At 39.9% G+C, this 21,772-nt stretch overlaps 1 protein-coding gene across 4 annotated transcripts; it reads left to right on the top strand.

Moving 5' to 3' along the window:
• Positions 1 to 48: 48 nt before the first annotated feature.
• On the top strand, positions 49 to 20,824 carry LOC111342279 (uncharacterized). Of its 4 annotated transcripts, none has more exons than XM_088759305.1 (22): positions 52 to 230; positions 3,654 to 3,838; positions 4,179 to 4,298; positions 4,645 to 4,713; positions 5,036 to 5,098; positions 5,501 to 6,841; positions 7,274 to 7,490; positions 7,860 to 8,264; positions 9,280 to 9,666; positions 10,041 to 10,091; positions 10,456 to 10,544; positions 11,338 to 11,369; positions 11,515 to 11,644; positions 11,834 to 12,341; positions 12,501 to 12,576; positions 14,669 to 14,718; positions 15,205 to 15,320; positions 15,550 to 15,624; positions 18,089 to 18,174; positions 19,286 to 19,355; positions 19,570 to 19,713; positions 20,316 to 20,824. In XM_088759305.1, the coding sequence occupies exons 1-22, from the start codon at positions 92 to 94 to the stop codon at positions 20,430 to 20,432; spliced, it is 4,470 nt and encodes a 1,489-aa protein (XP_088615431.1). In that variant the 5' UTR covers positions 52 to 91; the 3' UTR covers positions 20,433 to 20,824. The 4 variants fall into 4 exon arrangements, with proteins under 4 accessions (XP_088615433.1, XP_088615431.1, XP_088615432.1 ...); XM_088759306.1 differs by having other exon boundaries at positions 7,854 to 8,264; positions 10,456 to 10,526; XM_022949345.2 differs by having other exon boundaries at positions 53 to 230; positions 7,854 to 8,264.
• Positions 20,825 to 21,772: the final 948 nt, after the last annotated feature.

The following is a 21,772-nucleotide window of genomic DNA, read 5'->3' as shown; positions in this document are numbered from 1 at the left end:
ATCGATTGAATAATTAATAAGTTCTCGAAGGCTTTCCCATGGAAACGGCTTGGCAGATGTTGTAGTATCAAATGATAATGGAAGCTTAACCATGGCTAGCCATCAAGCCTTTGCACCGTTAGAGCAAGAACCGAAATTCAAAGTCCAGCGACAGAAACTCAGATCGAGAGCAGACGATGGAACAAATGATCGGAAAAAAGAAGACGTGATCGCGCTTCCACCCGTTCGAGGTAAGCGGCCTATTCGTGTTTAGTGTTTATTTTTACGCTTATAAGCCGCCCTGACTTCTTTGAATATCTACACCTGATACAAGTTCTTGCTATAAACGTTTACTCTTGGTAATAAAGTGCATTTTTATTGCTAAAGCCGTTTGAAAAATTGTTCCCTTTGTGAACTTAAGCTTTCCTTTAAATATCATTCTGTGATAAAAAAAAAAGTCGATAAAGCATGTCACCGACCTGTAATTTTCGTTTTTCGGCCGATAAGGCGATAACATGTTTTTCGCTCCAGGAATCACCAAAGTTGAATTCTTTATTTCTTACGTAACGGGCAATTTTTATTCCTTTTTTTCCATTGTCTTGGCTGGCTTCCATCGGTTTTTAACTTCTAGCTAGCAGTTACATAAATCATTAACATATTCTCGAGTAGAAGTGTGTAAAATGCTGCCTCGATGTACATGTTAATTGCGGTAGAGGAAATTCGAAAAATTAAAGTTACCTCATTAAGAAAGCTACTCGAATAATTGCTGTTATTCTAATAAACCTGCCTTTAAGAGTTGTTTTGAAGTAAATGTACACCGTATAGATGCGTTTCCGAAATCCCGTGAAAAAAGCTTCTTCATAAAATATCTCAACCTTGTATTTCTACTATCTTTTAACGGTTTTTTTATTCCCTAGACCCCATTTTGCTCAAAATTTATGAAGTATTCACGAGTTTTTTGAAAATTCATAATCTCAATTTGTGTGTTTGCTTTTATGATAAGAAACCCAAATTTGGAGGCAATGGCGTGGCAGCTCTCGATGGTAACTGTCAAAATGAGTCAGCTATAATTTTAAATCCCAAAGACAACATTCTGTTGTTATGTAAAATATATTTGCTATGTTTAATCAACATCCAAATGTACGTTTTCAGAAATTTCAGTCTCACGTTTTGTACAAATCTTTTTTTTTTTTCTGTTGAATCAGCTTGTGCGAAGTTTTGGTTTGAACTTCACGGCCTCTCGCTTCATGAAACCTGTGTAATTTTTTTTTATCATTTTATAAATGTGTGAATCGTTAAGTGTATTAAGTTGCTTTAATTTTTCAGATCGTTATTGGTTTATTCTCTTCATATGGATGTCATTTTTAGGGTAGATTGGCTTGTTTTTGTTTCGGTGATCATTCTGTATTTCTATGATAAGTGATCGCCTACACAAAACATACCAAAAGGCCTCCGAAAGGGATGTTACTAAAAGGAGGAACGGGGAGCGGGGAACGGGGAACGGGGAACGGGAAACGGGAAACGGGAAACGGGAAACGGGAAACGGGAAACGGGGAACGAGTGTACAGCGGTAACCCACCTGAGAATTCAGAATGGCGGAGTAAACGATGTTTAGAAACACTGATTTTATCGCTAGGTCGCCGCTTGCAGCGAAATTAGACGACTCGCTTTTATTTAACTATTGCCCAGGCGAAGCCATGAAGCCTAGTATTCCGAGGCGAGAATTGGAAGTCAACGTTTCTGCAATGGCTGCCACCATTTGTTCTGATGCATCTTTTGGCAGAGTTTGGGTATGTTGGTTGTTTACATTGCCCAACAGCATTTTTTGCAGATAAGTAGCAAGGAGGTAATATCATAGATTAACAGAAATGAGCTAGGAAACGTAATAACCAGCCTAGTTATTAAAATTACTACATGCAGATATCTGCTTACCTTACCGCAAAATAACATCAGGAACAGATCTTTGTATCGACCCATAAACTTCCAAGAAAACAATAGAGAAATCAAACATTGACAGAACTTTTGATAACATTTAATTTAACATTCAACTGTTTGCTTTACAACATTATTGATATTTCTAGGTTGTAACGGTGAAGATATTGGAGGTAAACTTCATTACCTTGCAGTACAATTACCCTATGAATATAAGAATAAATGCCGCGAGCTTGTAGTTCTGAGTTGATTGTTCAAGTGTTGTGCATGAATTGTAAGATACTCACCTCTCCGAGGATCTCTATGCAACCTGCAATGTGTGCCAGACAAAAACTAAATTTATGAGGCACTCAACATTTCAAAGTAAAATCCTTTCAATAAAACCTACACTTACCGTCCATGCTTTTTGCTCCGACGATCGGGTTCGAAGAGCACGTGCTCAAAAATAGTTGCCAGACCCTTTAAGTTCCCTTTACTCCGCCATTTTTAATTCTCAGGCGGGTTACCGCTGTACACCCGTTCCCCGTTCGCCGTTCCTCGTTCCTCGTTCCCCGTTCCCCGTTCCCCGTTCCCCGTTCCCCGTTCCCCGTTCCCCGTTCCCCGTTCCCCGCTCCCCGTTCTCCCGTTCCCCGCTCCCAGGTCCCGCTCCCCATTCCCCGTTCCCCGTTCCCCGTTCCCCGTTCCCCGTTCTTCGTTCTCCGTTCTTTGTTCTCCGTTCTCCGTTCTCCGTTCCCCGTTCCCCGTTCTTCGTTCTCCGTTCTTCGTTCTCCGTTCTCCGCTCTCCGTTCCCCGTTCCCCGTTCCCCGTTCTCTATTTTCCGTTCCCCGTTCCCCGTTCCCCGTTCCCCGTTCCCCGTTCTCCGTTCCCCGTTCCTCGTTCCCCGTTCCCCGTTCCTCGTTCACCGTTCCCCGTTCCTCGTTCCCCGTTCCTCCTTCCCCCGTTCCTCCTTCCCCCGTTTCCCGTTTCCCGTTTCCCGTTTCCCGTTTCCCGTTTCCCGTTCCCCGTTCCCCGTTCCCCGTTCCCCGTTCCCGTTCTCCGTTTCCCGTTCCACGTTACCAGTTTAAGTAACATCCCTCCGAAAATAAAATTAAAGCATAACCGGCCACAACAAACTTTTTTTTACGTTTAATGCACGATCCTCGCAGTAGAGATTATACGTATCTATAACCGCAGTTCAAAAATATCTGAACTTCATATATTCATCGTATCAAACTCTTTTTAATTTGACTCACTTTTTCGGAACGTCAAAAGTATTCGTCTCGAGTTAAACTTTTACAATATTCATGGCAATCACATCCAGTCGGTGATTATTAAGAACTTAGTTCTCATTAGCGGTGCGACATTTTCACGAATCGCACCATTTTTTTTTCCGGCCTAAATCGCATCTTTTTTTCGGCTAATGAGTACAGTATGATGCCCGATAATAACATATATTGTTTTTGAAAAATATATCATACTTTTTTAGAACTGAAAATTCTTGCATTAGCTCGAAACGGAGAAAGGCCAGGAACCGACCAGAAACTTACGTTCTAAGCTGACTTCGAGATCATCTCTAATTGGGTATTGACTATTTGCGCCAAGTTTAAAAACAGATCTAGAGCTACGAACAATCAAAGACTTCACGGATTCCGGCATCATGAATATCATCACAATGGAAGGTGAACCGAATCCTTAGCTACAGACGTTGAAGGTTTAAATAGAAGTATTTAATTTTTTTGACGCCAAAATACTTTCTTTTTCAGCTCTGGCAACAACCAGCCAAGAAAACCAGATAGACAGACTACAAACTCCACTAAACAAATGGCAAATCCATCGCTGTGCCACTCCCAACACCACCCCTTGTCAGGAGGAATTAGTGAACGAGTGGTTACACAGGAATCACATCCAAGTGGTGGACAGGCTTCCCAAAATGGACCCCGTGGTACTGGTAAGATGCAGTGGTACTTAGAAATGCTTTAAATCACCTGTGTCAAATCGTAGTTTGTCTGTGAGTTTATGTGACTGCATGGTGGGATTACGTTAAATGACGTAGCAAGGAGCGAATGGTAAGGGCAGTGATCCCTTTCTCAAAGAAGACATTTGCCGCTCCTACCATAACCTCAAACCCAGGTCTCCGGGTGCAGAGGGACCTTGCAGTGGAGAAGATGTCCTGTGCAATTTTAACAACAAATAGCTTTTGCACATCCATCGTTAAGAAAGTGCCATCAAGAATGACTGTCCTCACTTAAGCTTTTCAAACTTATTGTTCTTTTAACGTTTCTTCGCAGACAAGCCGCGGCACAGATGTTTCAAAGTATATTAGTTTCATTCACCCACCACCTTTCAGTCTGAAACTCCTCTCTGGAACAACAGAGGAACAAAAATATCGAGACAAGAGGAACAAATTGGTAAGTGACAGGGGTTCTGTCTCACATTCGGGCGGCAATGCGTCACATGGTAGGAGAGACAAACGCCAAAAAAGTATTATTAATAATGAATAACTGGGTGGTGTAAGATGTATGGTCCCCAGTTCAAACTCTATGGAACTTTGTTATCTCGTAGGACAACCAACTTGATCAATAGCAGATTCGAGGGTTCCCTTCCCTCCCCCCCATCCCTTGAACTTTTTCATGGCATATTTTAGGCTAGTATGTAAAAGAAGGAGAAAAATATCTATGTTTTCTGAATCACAGTTTGAACCCTCCTTTTGAAAATATCTGGATCCGCCCTGGCTGATGTATATTTTTTCTCCAGACCCAGGCTCCCTTACCAACATCTAGCTCGCCGTGTCCTCGCCTCCTCAGATGTCAGAGATCTGACAGGGTAAGTGTTGAAACCTGTAAAGCAAGATTGATTTCCCGTAATAGAAGTTGTAAAATGAGCCTACATACCTTGTAAAACCTTTTTTGGATAGCCTGACAGATAAATTTTGCAAATTAATTAGAATACGACGAGGCCTTTTTCACAAAAGGAGAGAAACAATTTCAATGAACCAAAGTCGATAACAAAAGCAAAAGGCACGATAGCCAGGAATCACTGTACTGTGAATTCAGTTCCACAGAAAAATTCATGATTATTAAAAGGACAGCCATTGTTGCTAAAATGATTACAAGATAAAGCCTTCTTTCCACGTTCATTTTTTCAGGAAATGTTCGCTGTAAATCCTGTCATACGAGTCGGCGGAGGATATCGCAGGCTCAGCTGGAAGGTAAACAGATTTACACTTCGCCAGGTGGAATTTTTTTGCAAATTGTTTTTCTTAGTCATAAAGTCACGCAGCTAACGGGATAGTTTTCTTCCCTTCCCCTCCTTCCACCCTCTCTCTGGATAGTTTTGTCTTCTTTCCCCCCCTCCCCCTCAAATCGTGACCAAAATGCCATTCTTTCGTTTTCAGTCCTGAAAAAATGTGTTTCAAGAAGATTACAGTCCATCTTTGTTGCTAACTTCTCTTTTACCTATTTAAAACTTTTGGTTTTGAGCGATCGTAAGAGAAATGGCCTAAAAAGGGAATAAGACAGTCAATTAAATTCGTGATATAGCAAATATCGATTGAGCGCCGTAAAACCTGCTGAAATTCCCGTGATGTTAAAAATCTGTTTGCACGTGACAGGTTTTGGATGTTCTACCCTCTATTGGACAGTATGACCCGGATGTAGATTCAGCGTACAGTTGTGCCTCATGTCACGCAAACTTGCAAGTGGTGGAGAAGGTCACAAATTCTCGCGGACGGGTTCGTTCGATACTTACTACTCCTAAACAATGCCACAAATGTGGAGCTCCCACTACAAACTCTCAAATACTCGCAGAAAAAGATTTACATGAAAGTGTTGTAGATACTCTTCATAGAGGAGATTCAAGATTTATTGTGGATCATAGACGTTTTAAAAAATCGAGCGTCGTGCATCCTTCGTCGGGAAATAACCCTGCAGATTTGCATTCAAATTCGCCGATGGATTGGAGAGATGATCTGGAATCTTTTCGCCTTCACATGAGCAGGCAGAGTCAAACAGAAGACGACTTGGACACCATTGTCTATGGTTATAAGCGAAATCGTTCAGAATCAGGAAGCAGTAGTGTGTTCATGACAGAGCCTGGGGCGAACATTGATGACTTAAACGAACCGCCGGATGTACGCCGCGCGTGGGATGATGGGATCACATGTGCAAAAATTTTCAGGGATAATGAGGACGATGTTGGAGAATGGGAAAAAGGAAATGAGAACGGAGAAAAAGATGGAAAAGAAAACAGGAGCTCAGCTACTGATAACGATCTAGACGCTTACAGCGATTTTGAAGTGATAGAAGATTATGATCCGAAGTCAGGATTTACTGTAAGATTTAGAAGAAAACCATTTGGCGGAGCAGAAAAGACAAGCTATTTCATTCGCGGGATCCGAGATGAGGAAGGTTCGAATCAAAGGTCTTTAGAGAAGAGTGGAAAGAAAAAAACACATCACAAACAGGGTTTTCCAACTGACACTCAGCACAACAAAAGGGCAATAGTTAAAAGAAATAAACAAACCCTGGCCCGAAAGAAAAGAGGAAATGTTGTCTCCAGCGAAAGCAGAAAACGGCAGCAAAATGAAACAAATCAAAAAACCGAACACGAGGAAAATTCTCTTTTGAGGAAAAACTCATTTTCGGAAAAACAACGAGAAGATGAAACGAATCAAAGAACCAAACACCATAAGAAACTTCTTTCCAGAACGGATTCGTTCTACGTCGTTGGTTTGGATCAACGAGACAAAGTGTTCAGCGCCACTCCTGTACTAGAAGAGTCGTCGAATGACGAAGATGATGATAATGATGTCATTGTTTTTACCGAAACGAGATTCAGTGAAAATTCTTTGTCGGACTTTGAGTTTAAAGAAGATGATTCCTGGAGCCCAGACTCTCCGGGTTCCGGCCTTTTCAGACCCAAAATGCCATCCCCTGGTAATTTTGGAAATCAGGTAGAGGAGCATGCGTAGACGAACCTAGATTATTGCGGTATTCATATATGTTTTGTTGATGATCTTCCTTCGCTTTTTATAAGCATTTTTCAAACTAACTTTTTCTAGGCATCTGGAAACGAGAGTGAGTGAGTTCCGGTAGCGGCCGAAAACATACGTATGAGTCGTATATGAGTCCCAGAATGAACAGTTCTGTCCAAAAAATGGACATAAGAGTCCGAATTCAGACAGTCCTGCGCGAAAATGAATGCTACAAAGCGAAAATGGTGCAAAATTTCCAAACTGGACAATACTGTCCTAGATTGGACAAAAGTGTTCGAAATTAGACAGATGCGTGTACATTCTTGGCGATAACTACCGGGCGGGGGACATGTTAAGGTATTAAGATCTAAGTTTTTTTTCTTTAATAGTTTGTTTATGTATTTTCATTAGGATAAAATGGATCGCCCCTCGTCCTGGTCCGTAACGCCCACCCAGCATGATGGGTACCTTGCTGACAGTGAGGAGAACGCCGACTTGACTTTACTGCAGGCTCAGATTCAACAAGCGCGGAATAACGCTAAGACAATAGAACGGAGAAAAAACGAAAGCCAAGAAACGATGAGAAGGGAGTCTATAGAAAAAAATGCAAAAGATGAGCGCATTGCAGGTGAGTAGTGAAATTCTCCTTGTGTAATTTGGAGCGTTCATTGGAGTGGATCTTTGGAGAATTTGGTTTGTTGTCAGTGCCTATCGCAAGTAGCGATCATTCCCACAGGAGTGATCAAAAAGTTGCGATCCGTTTTCTAGTAAGTCAAAGAAGTTGATCATTCAGCAATTTAAATACCAGGTTTCGCCACCAACGCAAAGCTTTGGTCAGTTTTCGACATTTCTACGACAAGTTATCATACACTTTTCCCCCAAGTCATTTGATAGGACAAGAAATATTCCGTTTCATTTGAAACTAATTAACAGAGCATGATTCTGTCAAGAATGTACATTAGTTACTCTTAACCCATACCTCCTGTCATAGCAACAGAGGATTCTACTTCTCAAAGACCTCTTGAGAACGACTCCTTTGACGGAACGCTTTTAAATGGTACTGAATGGGATAGCGACTGGGACAGTGATTTTAGTCTACATGTCAAACCGCTCAGCGACTTAAGCACGTCAAGTGGCGACGAGTCCCAGTGGGAGCCTGGGAACCAAACAAAACCAGCGAACAACGAAAATGCAGACAGAACCCGAAAGAGATCTGATAAAACCGTCACAAATGCTGCAAGAAGAAAAGAGAGCAAGCCTGGCACTACCGAACAGCGTAAGGGCCCTGAAAATGAAAGACCTCTGGAGGGCGGAGCTCGGAGGAGTATCGGCGGAGAGGACCATCCTAAAGACAGACAAGTTAAAAGACCAACAGTTAAACCCATTCCAAAAATCGGATCAGGTATTGATTTCAAATGTACAAATCTCCCTTCGTGCTAAAAAAGACCACCTTTCTTTCATTCATATCTAAAAAGACCATAAAGGAAGATGACACGCGTGGGCCTGGGTGGATTGGCGAGAGGCAGTCCGGAAAAAGCCGTCTGGCTTACTCTCGCGCGGTTCTGTTGCACCTTCCGCGAACGTTAATTCTAACTGTGGAATTTAGTTTAAAAATGAGACAGAATGACAGAGAAAGTCTCATTGTTCGATGAATTTGGAGTCTCCTGCTCTGACTCGAAGAATTAAGAAATCGATAAAACGCTTTTATCGTAGAATCATTTTTGTAGTTGTCCAGCGCGGGGGTGTCCCACTAGGGTTGAATCAATGTTACTACGCACCCACCCCTCCCCTAACACAACATTATCCCTGACTTTATATCAGTTGACTGTTGTTGGGTTAAGGTGGGGAGGCGTGGGTGCGCATTTGCTCAGTTAAAGACATTTATCATATAAGGGGCAAAATTACTGAATTGTGATTGGTCAAGACAGAGGATTTTTTCTTAATTTTTGTGATTTCCCCGGGAAAAATTACTTGAAAATGATTGGCTGAGAATCGCTTAGCAACGGCTGCCAAGTTAAAGAAATTTCTGTTTGTTTTGTAACAATGGCGTCCCGTTTTGCGCGAGATCAGCAGGAAGACATTTTGCCCCTTATATTATAAACAGGTAATCACATGGTTCCTCGTAAAATTAAGGATTAATATCACTTGTGTTTTCGGAAGTTGCAGAAAGTGCTCTCGTCGCTGCGCGACTCGGGCAATTTCAGCAACTTCCGAAAACACGCATGATATTAATCCTTAATTTTACTCGCCCCTATGCGACTACCTACACTAATCAGTAAGGTTAAACATCATTTCAAAATCTAAAAGTCTAGTCGCTCTCCTCCTAATCAGTCAAAAGACACTTGAGATTGTTCTACTAGTGCATCAGAATTTTTTTTTTTATCAACTTTCAAATTAAATTTTATATCTTCCCCAAGATTCGGACTCGGATGAGGCCCATTTCCGTCCCAGACCCCGCGCTTTCCGGGGCGACGACGAATTAAGCGAGAGCGACATGAACTTCTTCAAACAACAATTCCAAGCCACTAACACACGCAGGGAACACGAAAAAGACACCAGCCAAGAAAGCCCTGTTGGATGTAAAGGCATTAATTGTTATCGGTGTTCTTCCTTCATTCCTGAGTGCGAGGGCGTTTGTTCTTTGTGCGGTACTTTGTGTCAGCGGCCAGGGGGACCATGTAAGGCTTGTCGAGATATATGTGAGAGATGTGGCAAGCCAAGGTATAGGTGTACGTCGCCTGACGAGAGACTGGGAACTAGTGACGAGGAAAGGGGAGAGAATGAAGAGCATTTTGATACAGAAGGTATGTAGATCGTGATTGGTCGTTGATAGTAGACATTTCATGAAATCTTACAAAATAATTGAGAGAGTTAAATAATCACTTACTTTTGCTAGAGTTTATTCCTACTGGCAAAAGATGAGTGGTTCCTCCGGGAGACCTACAATCTGCAAAAAGACTTTAGTAAAATTATACAAAGCAGCCAAAATGCGCATCCTTATTTAAGGTCCTTTAAGTAGCGGTAATAAAATTGACCGTGCCTTTTTCCTCTACAACTATAGGCTTCTACGATCTAATAATGCTGAGCTTCCATGTCAAGAAATTTGGCATTTCTCTTTGAGTTAACGGAAAATGTGGGAAATGCATATGCACTAAAAGATAGCACTGTTTTTCTCTAGCTGATGAAACTGGACCAGGGACGCCAGAACAAAGAACATCTCCTTTCAGAGGTAACGAGATGGCATGTGGCTCCGAGACAGGAATTTTTGTCAGATGATAAATTAAACTGACTCACAAAAGTCAGAAGTATTGCCGTTTTGCAATGGTTTTCATTTGCACACGTGCTGTGAGGGGTCTAAAAAACTTACGCCACATTTTAGACCAGTCAGATACAAAACTAATTTCACACCAATCGCGAATTTGTCATTTGCGTTTTCCAAAGCTTGGAACCGGTTGCAGAAATTTACTTCAATATTTTCCTGTGCTGCATGTGATTGGACGTTACAATTGCGTTGCTTGTGGTTTAACGGTACTCCATCAATGCACGCCTTTTTATTTCTCGGTTATTTTACTGAAATTATTTCTAACTTGAAGGTCATGTGAACAGTCCCGTATCGGCGTCAGCTGAAGAACTAACGCGGGAAAGAAGTTTGATTGAGGAAGAGGTGAATAACTCCGATAAGGTACCACATGGATTACAAATTCCTTTTCTTCTTAGAGAATGAGATTTCCCGGTATAATTTAAAGGAGTGCCTCAGTAATGCCTCATTGAAATTTTTTGACGGATTCCATGTTGTTGCATGGTCATAAATCGTGGAGCTTAAAATCAAAAGATGCATGAGCGTGAACGGGATTTTGACAACAGACAGGCGCGCGGACACAATAACTGTTAACACTGCTGGAAGAGTTACGGCAAGATTTGTGTAATGGCAACAAATTGCCAATGCGTTTATAATTATATCTAAAAAGTCTCAATCAAGTTTGATAACAAGGACTGTTTAATTTGTTTACTTATGAATAGTACAAGGTAGCTAGACAAGGTGTACAGTTTCTTGGTGTTTCGCTAAAAATTTAAATTCAGATCTTTGTTTTCAATTTTTTTTTTTTTTAAGCCAGTGAAGTTGCACAAACCTAAGAGCTCCGGCCTTGGCCACACCCTTAATGTTTGAATGTTTCGGAAGGGGAATGAGTGGTCTAGGCTGGAGTATACTGTGGAAACAACTATATTTGCTCGTGAACAGGCTACATTACTCTCTCTTTCTCTCTCAGTGCCTCTCTCCAACCAGGAGAATGGATTGAGTTTCGTTGAACTAGCTGTCAGAGATACTTGAAAGTTCGCTGGTGATGGACTGTCATTGCATAAAGGGTAGGGGGTAGGGATAGCCAGACAGGTCTGAAAACTGGAAAAGGCTTTGGCCAGGACTTTGCTGGAATCTGAAAGGCTGATTTTGCTTTTTTTCATTGTTGTTGTTTCAGAGCTACAGGAAGAGCAAAGAGAGAAAAATTAGGTGAGAATGTTTTCATTAACTAATAACTGGATTTGACGAGACTACTCGACTTAGCGTTCAATCTAAAAATATTTTACCCTTCTTTTGTTTGCTTTTGTTTATTATTATTATTATTATTATTATTATTATTTTCTTGATCTTGCAGAGCACCGCCAGAAAGAAAATCAAAAGATCCCAACAATGTAAAACGCGTGCGAAAGAAACGCTACAGGACCGTTGATGAAGAGGACAATGGGCAGCTGGAGGAAAAAGAAGTCTTTGAGGAGGAAGAACATGTTAGTACCCCTAGTGTCCAAAGCTAAAACCAATTATATTACTGTAAACTTCACAGTAAATGGTTTTAAAAGTTTGAATTGTAACTTATCATTTATTGACTGAATCAATCAATGTAAACAACTGAAGTAAGTTGCTATGGCATAAAAAGTGATTAGGTTAGTGCTCAGTCTTCTCTCGTTTTTCATTAGGGCGATGATCATCCACAATCTACTGAGCCCACTCAAGTAAATTCAGGTGAAGTTGTTCCCGTTCAGCTTCAACCCTCTGCCTTCGCTGCCAAAGGCACCAAGAAAACTAAACCATCTAAAAAGGTTATTTCTCAGACTATCGTGTATAAGGAAAAGAAGAGACCACCAATGTCCATACAAGGACATTCTCCGGGACGTGAAGATGTCAACGAGGAGGATTCCGTGGTTACAAGCCCCACGCCTCTCGTAGAAACCGTTGAGCCTGGTGAAGACCTGTTAGTACAAAATGATGACGAGGGAACTGGTGAGGAGGTGCAAATGGAAGAGAAAACTGTTGAGGGGGATGGCTCTAATGATGACGTAACTGAGGATGGGAAAGACGTTGGGTCGAAGGGTGAAGAAGAACCGCCTGCAAATAATGAGGAACGTGAGAAGGAAAAAGAGAAAGGAGAGGAAAAAGAAGAAGAAAAACAGAAAGAAAAAGAAAAGAGAAATGTTCTTCCAAAAAGTAAGTTGAATTTCTGTAATGACAGTTAGGAGGCAAATTTGTCGATCAGTTAATCAGATAGTCAGGTATTCAGGTAGTCACTGGTCTCCATCTCTCGTTGTTTATTTTTCAACGTAAATTCTGAAGACCCATTTTATACTTACCTATACCTTTTTTTAGTTCGGGGTGTATCACGTGTCAACGCAGCATTTAAAGAACGAGCAGAGCTGGGTAAAAGACTGCAAAACGTATTAAAGTAAGTCATATCGCTATTATTTGATTACCAGACTTGACCATTTATCTCTCCTCGGTGCCTCCAATACATTACCGAAGGGAATTTCGAGCGATCTCTGGAAAGCATTCTGAAGTTGATGTTTTTTTCTATAGTTATGACCTGTCGACTCTGCAATGCATCGATATTTTAAGAAGAAGTTGGAGGTTGATAATTTCAGGGCGTTACCCTTCAAACTCCAGCCGGCACCAGTGTTAATAATCTCCATACTGTCCTCTTTGTAGAGTGTGCTGACAAAGATAACTTGTTTAACAATCAAGTCTTCTTTAGTTGGGGATCATTTCCTTTATTCTCATGAGCGTAATGTATGATTCAGGGGTGACAAAGAGTTCAGGGTTAACACAAGTTCCATCTGGACGGGCTGGTGATGTCTGTTTAGAGTGGCTTTATGCTTCATAATCATAAAAAAATTACAATTTTCTTGATTGTGATTGGTTTAAAGACTCCCATTTTCCACTAATTCACTTACCGAGCTGTTATCGGACAGTTTGTTTTCGGGAAGTTTGTTATCGGACAGTTCATTAAGCCAATCACTTTCAAAGTTGTCAACAAATTACTTTCAAAGTTGTAATTTCTTTAACCGAACGCAACCTTGGTTTCTTTTCATGCAAACTTCCCCTTTTTTTCATAACTTGGCTATTCTTCTTTTCCCGGAAATCGTAATCTTTATGACTAGTTGCCGATAAGACTTTGTGTTGTCCAATTCGATCAGTAATTATACTCGTGATGATCAAATCGTAATCCCGCTGCGCGGTCGTCTGATTCTGTTATCACTCTTATGATTACAGACCATAATATAAATAATTTTAACGCGAAATCTCAGCGTTAATTTTTAATTAATATTTCACATGTGAAATTACAAAATTGCCAAGAGGGCGTCGAGATTTAAGAAGGTGACCCTTGAAGAAGTTACGAAATTTAAACAAGCGGCCAAAAATTTAAATACGCGAAAGAGCACAATTAACTGGGTGCGAGTTTTTGAGAAGTGGTGTGACGAAAATAGCCTTGAGAAAAACCTGGAGATGATTCTTCCCGAGCAGTTGGTTAAAGTTCTCGAGCGATTTTACGCCTCCTTTTGTAAACATAATTTGTCACCCACGATATTAAAAGGTAATCAAATGGTTTTCTCGTGAAATTAGGAAATAATTTCACTTGCGTGTTGTCAAAATTCTGATAATTTCTCTCGCCTAAAGGCTCGGGAAGTTATCAGAATTTTGACAAACTGCAAGTGAAATTATTTCCTAATTTCACTCGTCGCCATTTGGTTACACATACGAATTGGACTCTACATAGCCTCATTACCATTACAAATCGATACCAATAAGCCAGTAAGAAAATAATTTGGACTCATGGTAACCTATCACTGAGTTATTGCAGCTGAGGAATTTTAGGTTGATCTAATACCGAATTCTCCAAACTTACATCATAAGAACTGCATGGCAGATAGTGAGGAGAGTTACTAATGAGATCTTGGGAGTGAAAGGTTGATTTTCAATGGAAAAGCCTTTCGAAATGAGTTGTTTAGGCCATGGCGACACGAGCGTTACGATAGGTCTGATAGGGGTCTGGCGCTAGTAAGGTCATTAGTGGCAGATGGCCTCCAGGCCTCTCACCGACTTGTGTCAAATATTTTCAAGAGCAGAGAAACGAGCGTCATGCAGCGCCAATAATGAGGGTCTACTCGCACGTTTAGTCTAACCTCAGAAATAGAACTGTCCATCATCCTGGAATAAATTCGGAAAGGTTTAAGAATGTGTTTGTATATAGGCTAGTTTTTAGATATAATATTTAGATTATTATTTGTCTAGTTATAGTGAATTATTCTTAGATTATCTTTTTTAATATTCAATGATTCTTGGATTATCTTTATAATATTGTAACTTGAGATATTTACTTTTATCTTGAGAGAATAAAGATTATTATTATTTATTATTATTATTACTATTATTGTTAATGCTTTAGCAAGTACATAATCAAATAGTGAACATACGATCTCTTACTGTTTAACAATTGCACTTTTTCTTCGCATTCAAAAAAGACGTTTTGTGTTTATCAGGGAAGCTGTCAGTGAAGTTATGGGACAAGCTGATATAAGAACAAGAAAGGGTGCGCACATGTTCTTTTCACCCCACCCTCGTTTATATAGAGAAAGGGCCCAGAACTTTGGTCCCGGTTGTAAAACTGCTCCTATGACTTGTGTATCTGTTGCCCCTAGTGAAGAGATAATCACTGTCCATGGTTAAATTTTCAGTAGCCTGTTCCCAGGTTGAACGAGCACAAACTTTCATCCCGACTGAAAAAAAATGCTCCTTTAAACTTTTCATCTCTCACTTTCACCGAAAGAACACCTCTGTTTAGGAGAAACCTCTGTTTAGCTCGGAGAGTGGTGCCCAAATGGACATTCAAAATGCAAGGAGCACAATCTTGGGTGCTGGAACCTTTGTATCTTCATTGGAGGGATTACCCTAAGCAAGGGACACTTTCTATGCCCTAAATAAATGTTCCTTTACACTTGACGTAGATTGAGTCATCAACTAAAAACAAACCATTCTTCATCTGTCGGCTTATGTGATAATACCTTTCATTTTTCAGACTCAACAATAGATTATATTGCGCAGTATCGACTTGTCGACCGAAGTCGATTGGAAATGTACGGCCGCGCGTTTACACTGGAAGACGAGGACGAGGATGGAATGATATCTTACGAGGTAACGAAAAGTTGTGTTACGTTCACATTGTAAGAAAACAGGCGAAAGTGAAATTGCCTATGTGGATTTCATGGAAAGAGTTTAAACCAATTTTAACTTTTCGATCATATCTTGTGGTCGTTCAGGTCACGGAACTGGAAAACCTGATAACAATGAAAACAAATATTATTTAAAATCATTTATTTACAACATTTCGTAGAATTAAATCTATGACTTTTTGTTGCTTTAGCAAATGATGCTTGCCCTAGAGGGGGTGCCAAGTATTGCAGGGTTGTCCAGAAAACAACTTATGTTCGTATTACAGGTAATGCACAGCATTAGCAAAAAAAAATATCCTATATCCATTATTCGTGTCTTTTATTTTTAATTTTAAAAAGAATCAGAGCAGAATTTGTATAGCCTCTCTTGTTTTATCATTACAAACCCCAGGAAAAATTCAGCAATGTTGAAAATTTACAATATGTCAAAGTTTCGATCGTATGAATATCTGCTGGATACGGAAGGATTATAAACATCAAACTGGATAATCTGTGGCGAACGAGTAAAGATAAATACATGCCAGTTTAACTCTATGTCAGTGAACCATTATAAAGGAAACATCTCGTGTTCCTGCATTATTCGATAACTACCCTCACATTTTCACAGGGGTTTTATAAATACCCTCTCTATTTAATTATTCATAAAGAATTTTTTTTAATTAATAAAGATCGGAACTTTGTTTTCGCAGCAGGAATACCACTAAAATTTTCGTAATATCTGAATATATTCGAAGGAATCGTTAAATTCGCTTTCGTTTCGGAATGAAAACTTTCGAAAATTTTGGACCCATTTTCTGCGAGTGATATCGAGTTTCAAACCGTTTTCTGCGAATAACTAGTCAGAATTTGAGATGGCAATTATTTCCAAACAGGATATTACTTGTAGAATGTTCAAATCATTCGAAATAACAAACATATGAATTCATCCTTCGTTGGCCATGGATCCAAGTTTATACTTGACGTCGATAAATTTCCTGGTGCCGTTAATGCCCTCTGCTTCTTAGGCTCATTCATTGATTCTTTAAACGAGCGACGAATTCCTTCTATTTTTGTTTCTTGAAAAGATGAAACATTATTTCTCGTCGACGGTGATGCACTTGAAGCGCGCTCCTGTTGCACCTTTGCGAATTCTTTCTGGCTTTCCAGTAACGATATCTTTCTGTGTATTCGCTTCAAAATAATCGACGGTTTTCTCTTGCCGAAAAATCGGTCTTCCACTTTCAAGCAGGCATTCTTCTTGTCGGGGTTTATGCTTTCCATCAAGCAGATTTGATGTTGGCTTTCCAACTTTAAATTATTCGGTTAAAAACTTCAGTTTTCTATCTTGCAAGGATAGTTTTCCACCTTTTTTCGTCTTTGGCTGATGAGCTCACCTATTTAATACGAATCCTTTGTGTCTTTCTGTTCGATGTACAGCACAGTAAACAATGTTTCTTCCTTGAAAACAATGACACAAAACTTTGTTTTATTGTTGTACTCGGTGAAATATCAATTAAGGCTTTGGCAAATTGTAGTTATCCTTCACGACACGTCCGAACAAAAGGGTTAATTGAAGGCGGCCGTGCGCGTCTCGTAGCACAGAAGAACAATAATGCACAGCAACAAACCACGGTAACATATATTGCAAGGGCAATCTAAATGAACATTGGAACCAATTTTGCGGAAATCTATGAATCATTCAGCTCACTTCATGCGCAGAAAATTTGTTTTCTTTAACACTCGCACTTTTGCGAGGCGTATTCAAAGTTCGCCGCGATTGTTTTGTTAAGGTAAGGTAACCATGGCATTTTTTATTGCTTAAGCTCGTCTTTAATATGTTTTAGCAGCTTTTCACAACAGGTGATGAAAAAATTTGCATTTGCCAACAAGAAGGACGAAACACAATGACAGTTCATTTACACAAAAAACAGAGAGACAGAGTTGGTAATTGATTTCTTAACTCAGTGAATAACTTTTGTTAGCCACAACACGTAAACCGAATATATCGAAAGAGATGCAAGACAGCGCAGCAGATTTGAATAGTATTATAGTTTCTTTTCAGATATTCAATTTTTGCAAGGGTTTTTTTTGCGGGTGATTCTTTCCGAAGATGGATATTTTTTTCAAACTTATTTCTACCACGATGAAAATTTGGAGTTCGTCAAAATAGTTTTTGTAAAAAATTCTCTCCATCTGGTTCTTTTTTTTTTTGTCTCTTTGCTCTACGCTGAGTGCACTCCAGTGGATTAGATAGCCTCTACTTTAAACAGCCGAGGTACTTTTCACCTCAATTTGAATAAAAACTATCAGGGGTCATTTAGAATTGCTTCTGTCAGTTAACAATTATTATTGTGAAGGTACCATTAAGGATCGACAGTTGAATTGGCAAATTTCCATCGAAGAAAACAAGCAAATAAACAAAAAAAACACACTCGCAGAAGCCTTTTCTCACCATTTATCCCTGAATAATTGTATGTCAAGATACTGTTGAAGGAAATACGACTTAGGGTACACTAGACGGGTATTTTTGACCTCCAGATGCTCTCCGACATCTGCACCCTGTGTCTTTTATTTCTGTACGTAGCCGAATGCTGCTATAATAAAAGTAACTTTTTGTCAAACGTTCCCTACTTTTTCTAACTTTTTTTTTCACAATAATAAGTAATTCATAGTTTTATGGAATACAATCAATAACCTCGTTCGGCTGATCAAGAAACCGTTGATTTGTACCATTTTGTTTCTTTATTTCAGGTGCTGGAGCTCTTCCCAGGCTCGAGGATAACTTTCAAGATGTTTTCAGTGGCTACTGCTTTGTGCGAAAAAGTAACCATTCTAGAGTAAGTATTCTTTTTCGTGATTAAATCACTGACGGTGCAGTTGGATAGCCCCCCCCCCCCTCCCTTAAAAAAAACCTCTAAGGCAATTATATCTTCCCAAAACCGATGAAATACATTTTATTTGTTCACGTGATGCAGGCCATGAGCGTCATGTAACGCACTAAATTTAAACTTAATAATTTGGATATATCAACGAAGTTGAAATGGTAAATTGGCCACCGTAACGATTAAAAAAGCTGACGTTTCGAGCGTTAGCCCTTCGTCGGAGCGAATAGAGGAATTGTGGGTTGTGTGTGCTTTTAAAGGCAGAAAATGGAGCTACGTTATTGGTGGGAACATGACAACGAGAAAAACAAGAATAAATTAGTGGAATGAAAAGCGTTCGTTGATCCCTGTGGGATTTAGACTGCCGGTTTGAAAGATGAGCTTTTGTTCAAGATTTTTACGGCTTTCCGTGCTACCGAAGTGTATGGAAAGACCGCAGATTGCCATATGTTGCTTAGAATGATTAGGTAAATTAAAATGTCTAGCGACTGGTTTCGATGTGTCCTTGTCATTCCTTTCTTGTCATTCCTTGTCATTTCCTTTCCGTGGAAAGGAATGGCAAGGACACATCGAAACCAGTCGCTAGACATTTTAATTTACCTAATCATTCTAAGCAACATATTGCAATCTGCGGTCTTTCCTTACACTTAGGTAGCACGGAAAGCCGTACGTAAAACTCTTGAACAAAAGCTCATCTTTCAAACCGGCAGTCTAAATCCCACAGGGATCAACGAACGCTTTTCATTCCACTAATTTATTCTTGTTTTTCTCGTTGCCATGTTCCCACCAATAACGCAGCTCCATTTTCTGCCTTTAAAAGCACACACAACCCACAATTCCTCTATTCGCTCCGACGAAGGGCTAACGCTCGAAACGTCAGCTTTTGTAATTGTTACGGTGGCCAATATACCATTTCAACTTTGTTGATATAACCAAATTATTTCGATACTCCCACCGACGCAGCCCCAAACAGTTTCTTTCGAAACTATCAGCCTTTATAAATTTAAACTTGCAAAGTGCTATCGACAACTTAGTTTCTTAAATAATTTTCTTTAATCTTATTTAGTGCATTTGTCAAGCAGCTGGTTGAAGAACTGGACTTGTTTGAATTGGAGTGTAAACTGGACATGTTCAGGGTGAGAAAAGATTGTATCCTGTTTGTTGTCATGTTTGTTTTTGTCTTTGTCGACTTTACTTAGCAGGAGAGAATCGTAGCTTCCAACGCTTTGCTTCCTGTTAGGAGTGAGTCACAGCACACTGGAAGAAACGTTTGTTTTCTAATTTCCGCCCTTCGAATTTTTGCTCTGTCCACCCTGATCACTCACTAAGTTTCTTTGTTTCTGTTTTCAGAGCATGTTCTTTGTGACTGGTGATTTCTCTGTAACTTTCATCACAGCTGACCAGCTGAGAATTGAATTGAAGGCCGGCGGGCTCAACCAGAATCAGGAGGATCACGTAATAGGGCATATCCTTCAGTCCAGTAATACTGGAGAGGTAAGAAACCGTCAATTAGATTCGCACTCGAGAGACTTTAGCATAGAGGTAGGAGACGAGATGGCTTTATTAAGGGGACTGGGTTCGAGCCTAAGACAGGGGCACTATGTCGTGTTCGTGAGAAAAACGCTTTGCTCTCAGCTCGTCGCTCTCCACCTGAAAGGGTAAAACAAGAGTAGAGGCATCCCGTTCAGGTAGATGCAATTCTCTTGTGTTGCTTCATGTTATGAAAACTGGAACAAGCTAAAGCACTGACTATAGAAATCTTTTTTGCGATTTTTTCAGGTTTTCGTGACTCAGCCTGTGTTGGATTCTCAAATTTGTCTCACACATTAGGGTTTTGTGCAGTCACTTTTGTTTACGCTGCATATTGCCAACGCATGTTTTATCTCCCAAGTTTGGCTACGATTTTTTGAATGACAACAGCGTTATCTTTGCAAGCCTTTCATTGTTAAAATGCTATGATGTGAAATTCATTATAATTATAATAATTATAATAATTATAATAATTATAATAATTATCAGTAATAAGAAGAGGACTCTTGGATTGATCACTTTAGTCTGTGACATGCTTCTAACGTGAACTTTCGTTTTTATTCCAGATTTCATTCCTGGATTATATGGCGTATCTTCCACTATTTCTGTCCATCCACCAAAATATCTGTGACAACGCCCTTGACATGTCACGCAACAAGTATCAACGTAAGAGTACAACGTAACAACAAGTGACACTAATGGAGGATGTATCGTGACATCTACTAAAACATTTGTGACAGCACACTCGGTACCGGTATGTCACGCGACGACCTTATCATACTGTGTGACATCAAGTAGCCCCCATGGATAAACTCTTGACATGTCACGTCATGCAACAAGTATCAACTTGACTTCAAGTACACTTGATTTATGAGGGATACATCACGGGTCCATGGCAGAATTAAAGCGAATCTGACTTTTCCTACAAGTCTTAAATTCAATGGTGAAAAAAGACACTGTGCTAAGCAATATGTTGTTAGTTATCATGGTATCACGAACTATCAAGACACAAACTGAGATTATTGTCAACAACAATACAAAATAAACTAAAAAACAGTTTTTAATAGGAATACAACCTCGAAATATCTCATTTTATAAGTACGCGTGCCACTTTGGTCACAAAGCGCGCAAGTAAGATGGCCGGCTTTCCTCTCACGTTCTGCTCGCACTCCCCTCGCAACCTCCCAGCGCCCTCCTCACCGGAAAGAAAAAAAAAATGACGCATTGTTATGATTGTTAAGTGTCGCTCGTTTTGCAGTAAAATTTTCCAGCCACCTTTGCACCTTCCCACTCCCACCACACCCCCAACATGAAAAGGAAGCGTAGGGTGCATGTGAGGATGTGAAGGAGGGAGGGGTGGGATAGGGGGATTGGCAAAGATAGCCTTTTCAAACGACAAATACACTTCATAGTGGAGTTATCTACATAGCAGTTGTGGTGTTTATCCAGCTGAGGAGGAGGGAGAGAGAGGTTCCAAATACTGTTTGATGGCTGTTTCTGCGGCGATTCAATAAAATTCTCTGCGGGAACTCTTAAATTTTTTTTTCACCCCTTTCTCGTTCAATGATTATTCAATAATACCGAGAGGAAATAATAGAAACCTATGGAGTTCGTAAAAGTTTTCCTAAATCCTTGTAGATGTCCTATGGTTATATATTTACGATCGAATTCAACAATTCTATTTCTTTTACTCAAACTTTGTACTGATCAGAGTAGTTAACGCTTAACCAAAAAACTTGGCAATAGTCGTAGTGTGCAGCACTTATGCAAAGATAACTTGTTGAGTTCTGATTTCAATGGTTCAAGATCAAATCCTTTATTCCGAGTTTTCTTTCTCCGACGCTTTTTTTCCCTTTGATTTCATAGCAGTATTCTGTCAAGGATTTTAACATTTGTGGACGACTTTTGGGGGAATTATTAAGTTGAAACAGTGCTTCAACTTAATTACAGAGAATATGTTTGCACTATTACTTTAGCCATTGAATCAAGCATGAAAAAACAAGGCATTTTTTTTACCAGCTAC

The sequence above is a fragment of the Stylophora pistillata genome, chromosome 5 (assembly GCF_964205215.1).
Source record: "Stylophora pistillata chromosome 5, jaStyPist1.2, whole genome shotgun sequence".
In the NCBI taxonomy this organism is placed as follows: Eukaryota; Metazoa; Cnidaria; class Anthozoa; order Scleractinia; family Pocilloporidae; genus Stylophora; species Stylophora pistillata.
This window is presented reverse-complemented; position numbering and strand designations above follow the sequence as displayed.

Bases quoted from the DNA above. Each gene is read 5' to 3' on its own strand.
- LOC111342279 (XM_022949345.2), top strand. From the start codon at position 92: ATGGCTAGCCATCAAGCCTTTGCACCGTTAGAGCAAGAACCGAAATTC. The intron at 231-3,653 runs GTAAGCGGCCTA...TTTCTTTTTCAG, and splicing joins CGCGCTTCCACCCGTTCGAG to CTCTGGCAACAACCAGCCAA. The intron at 14,719-15,204 runs GTGCGCACATGT...TTCATTTTTCAG, and splicing joins TGATATAAGAACAAGAAAGG to ACTCAACAATAGATTATATT.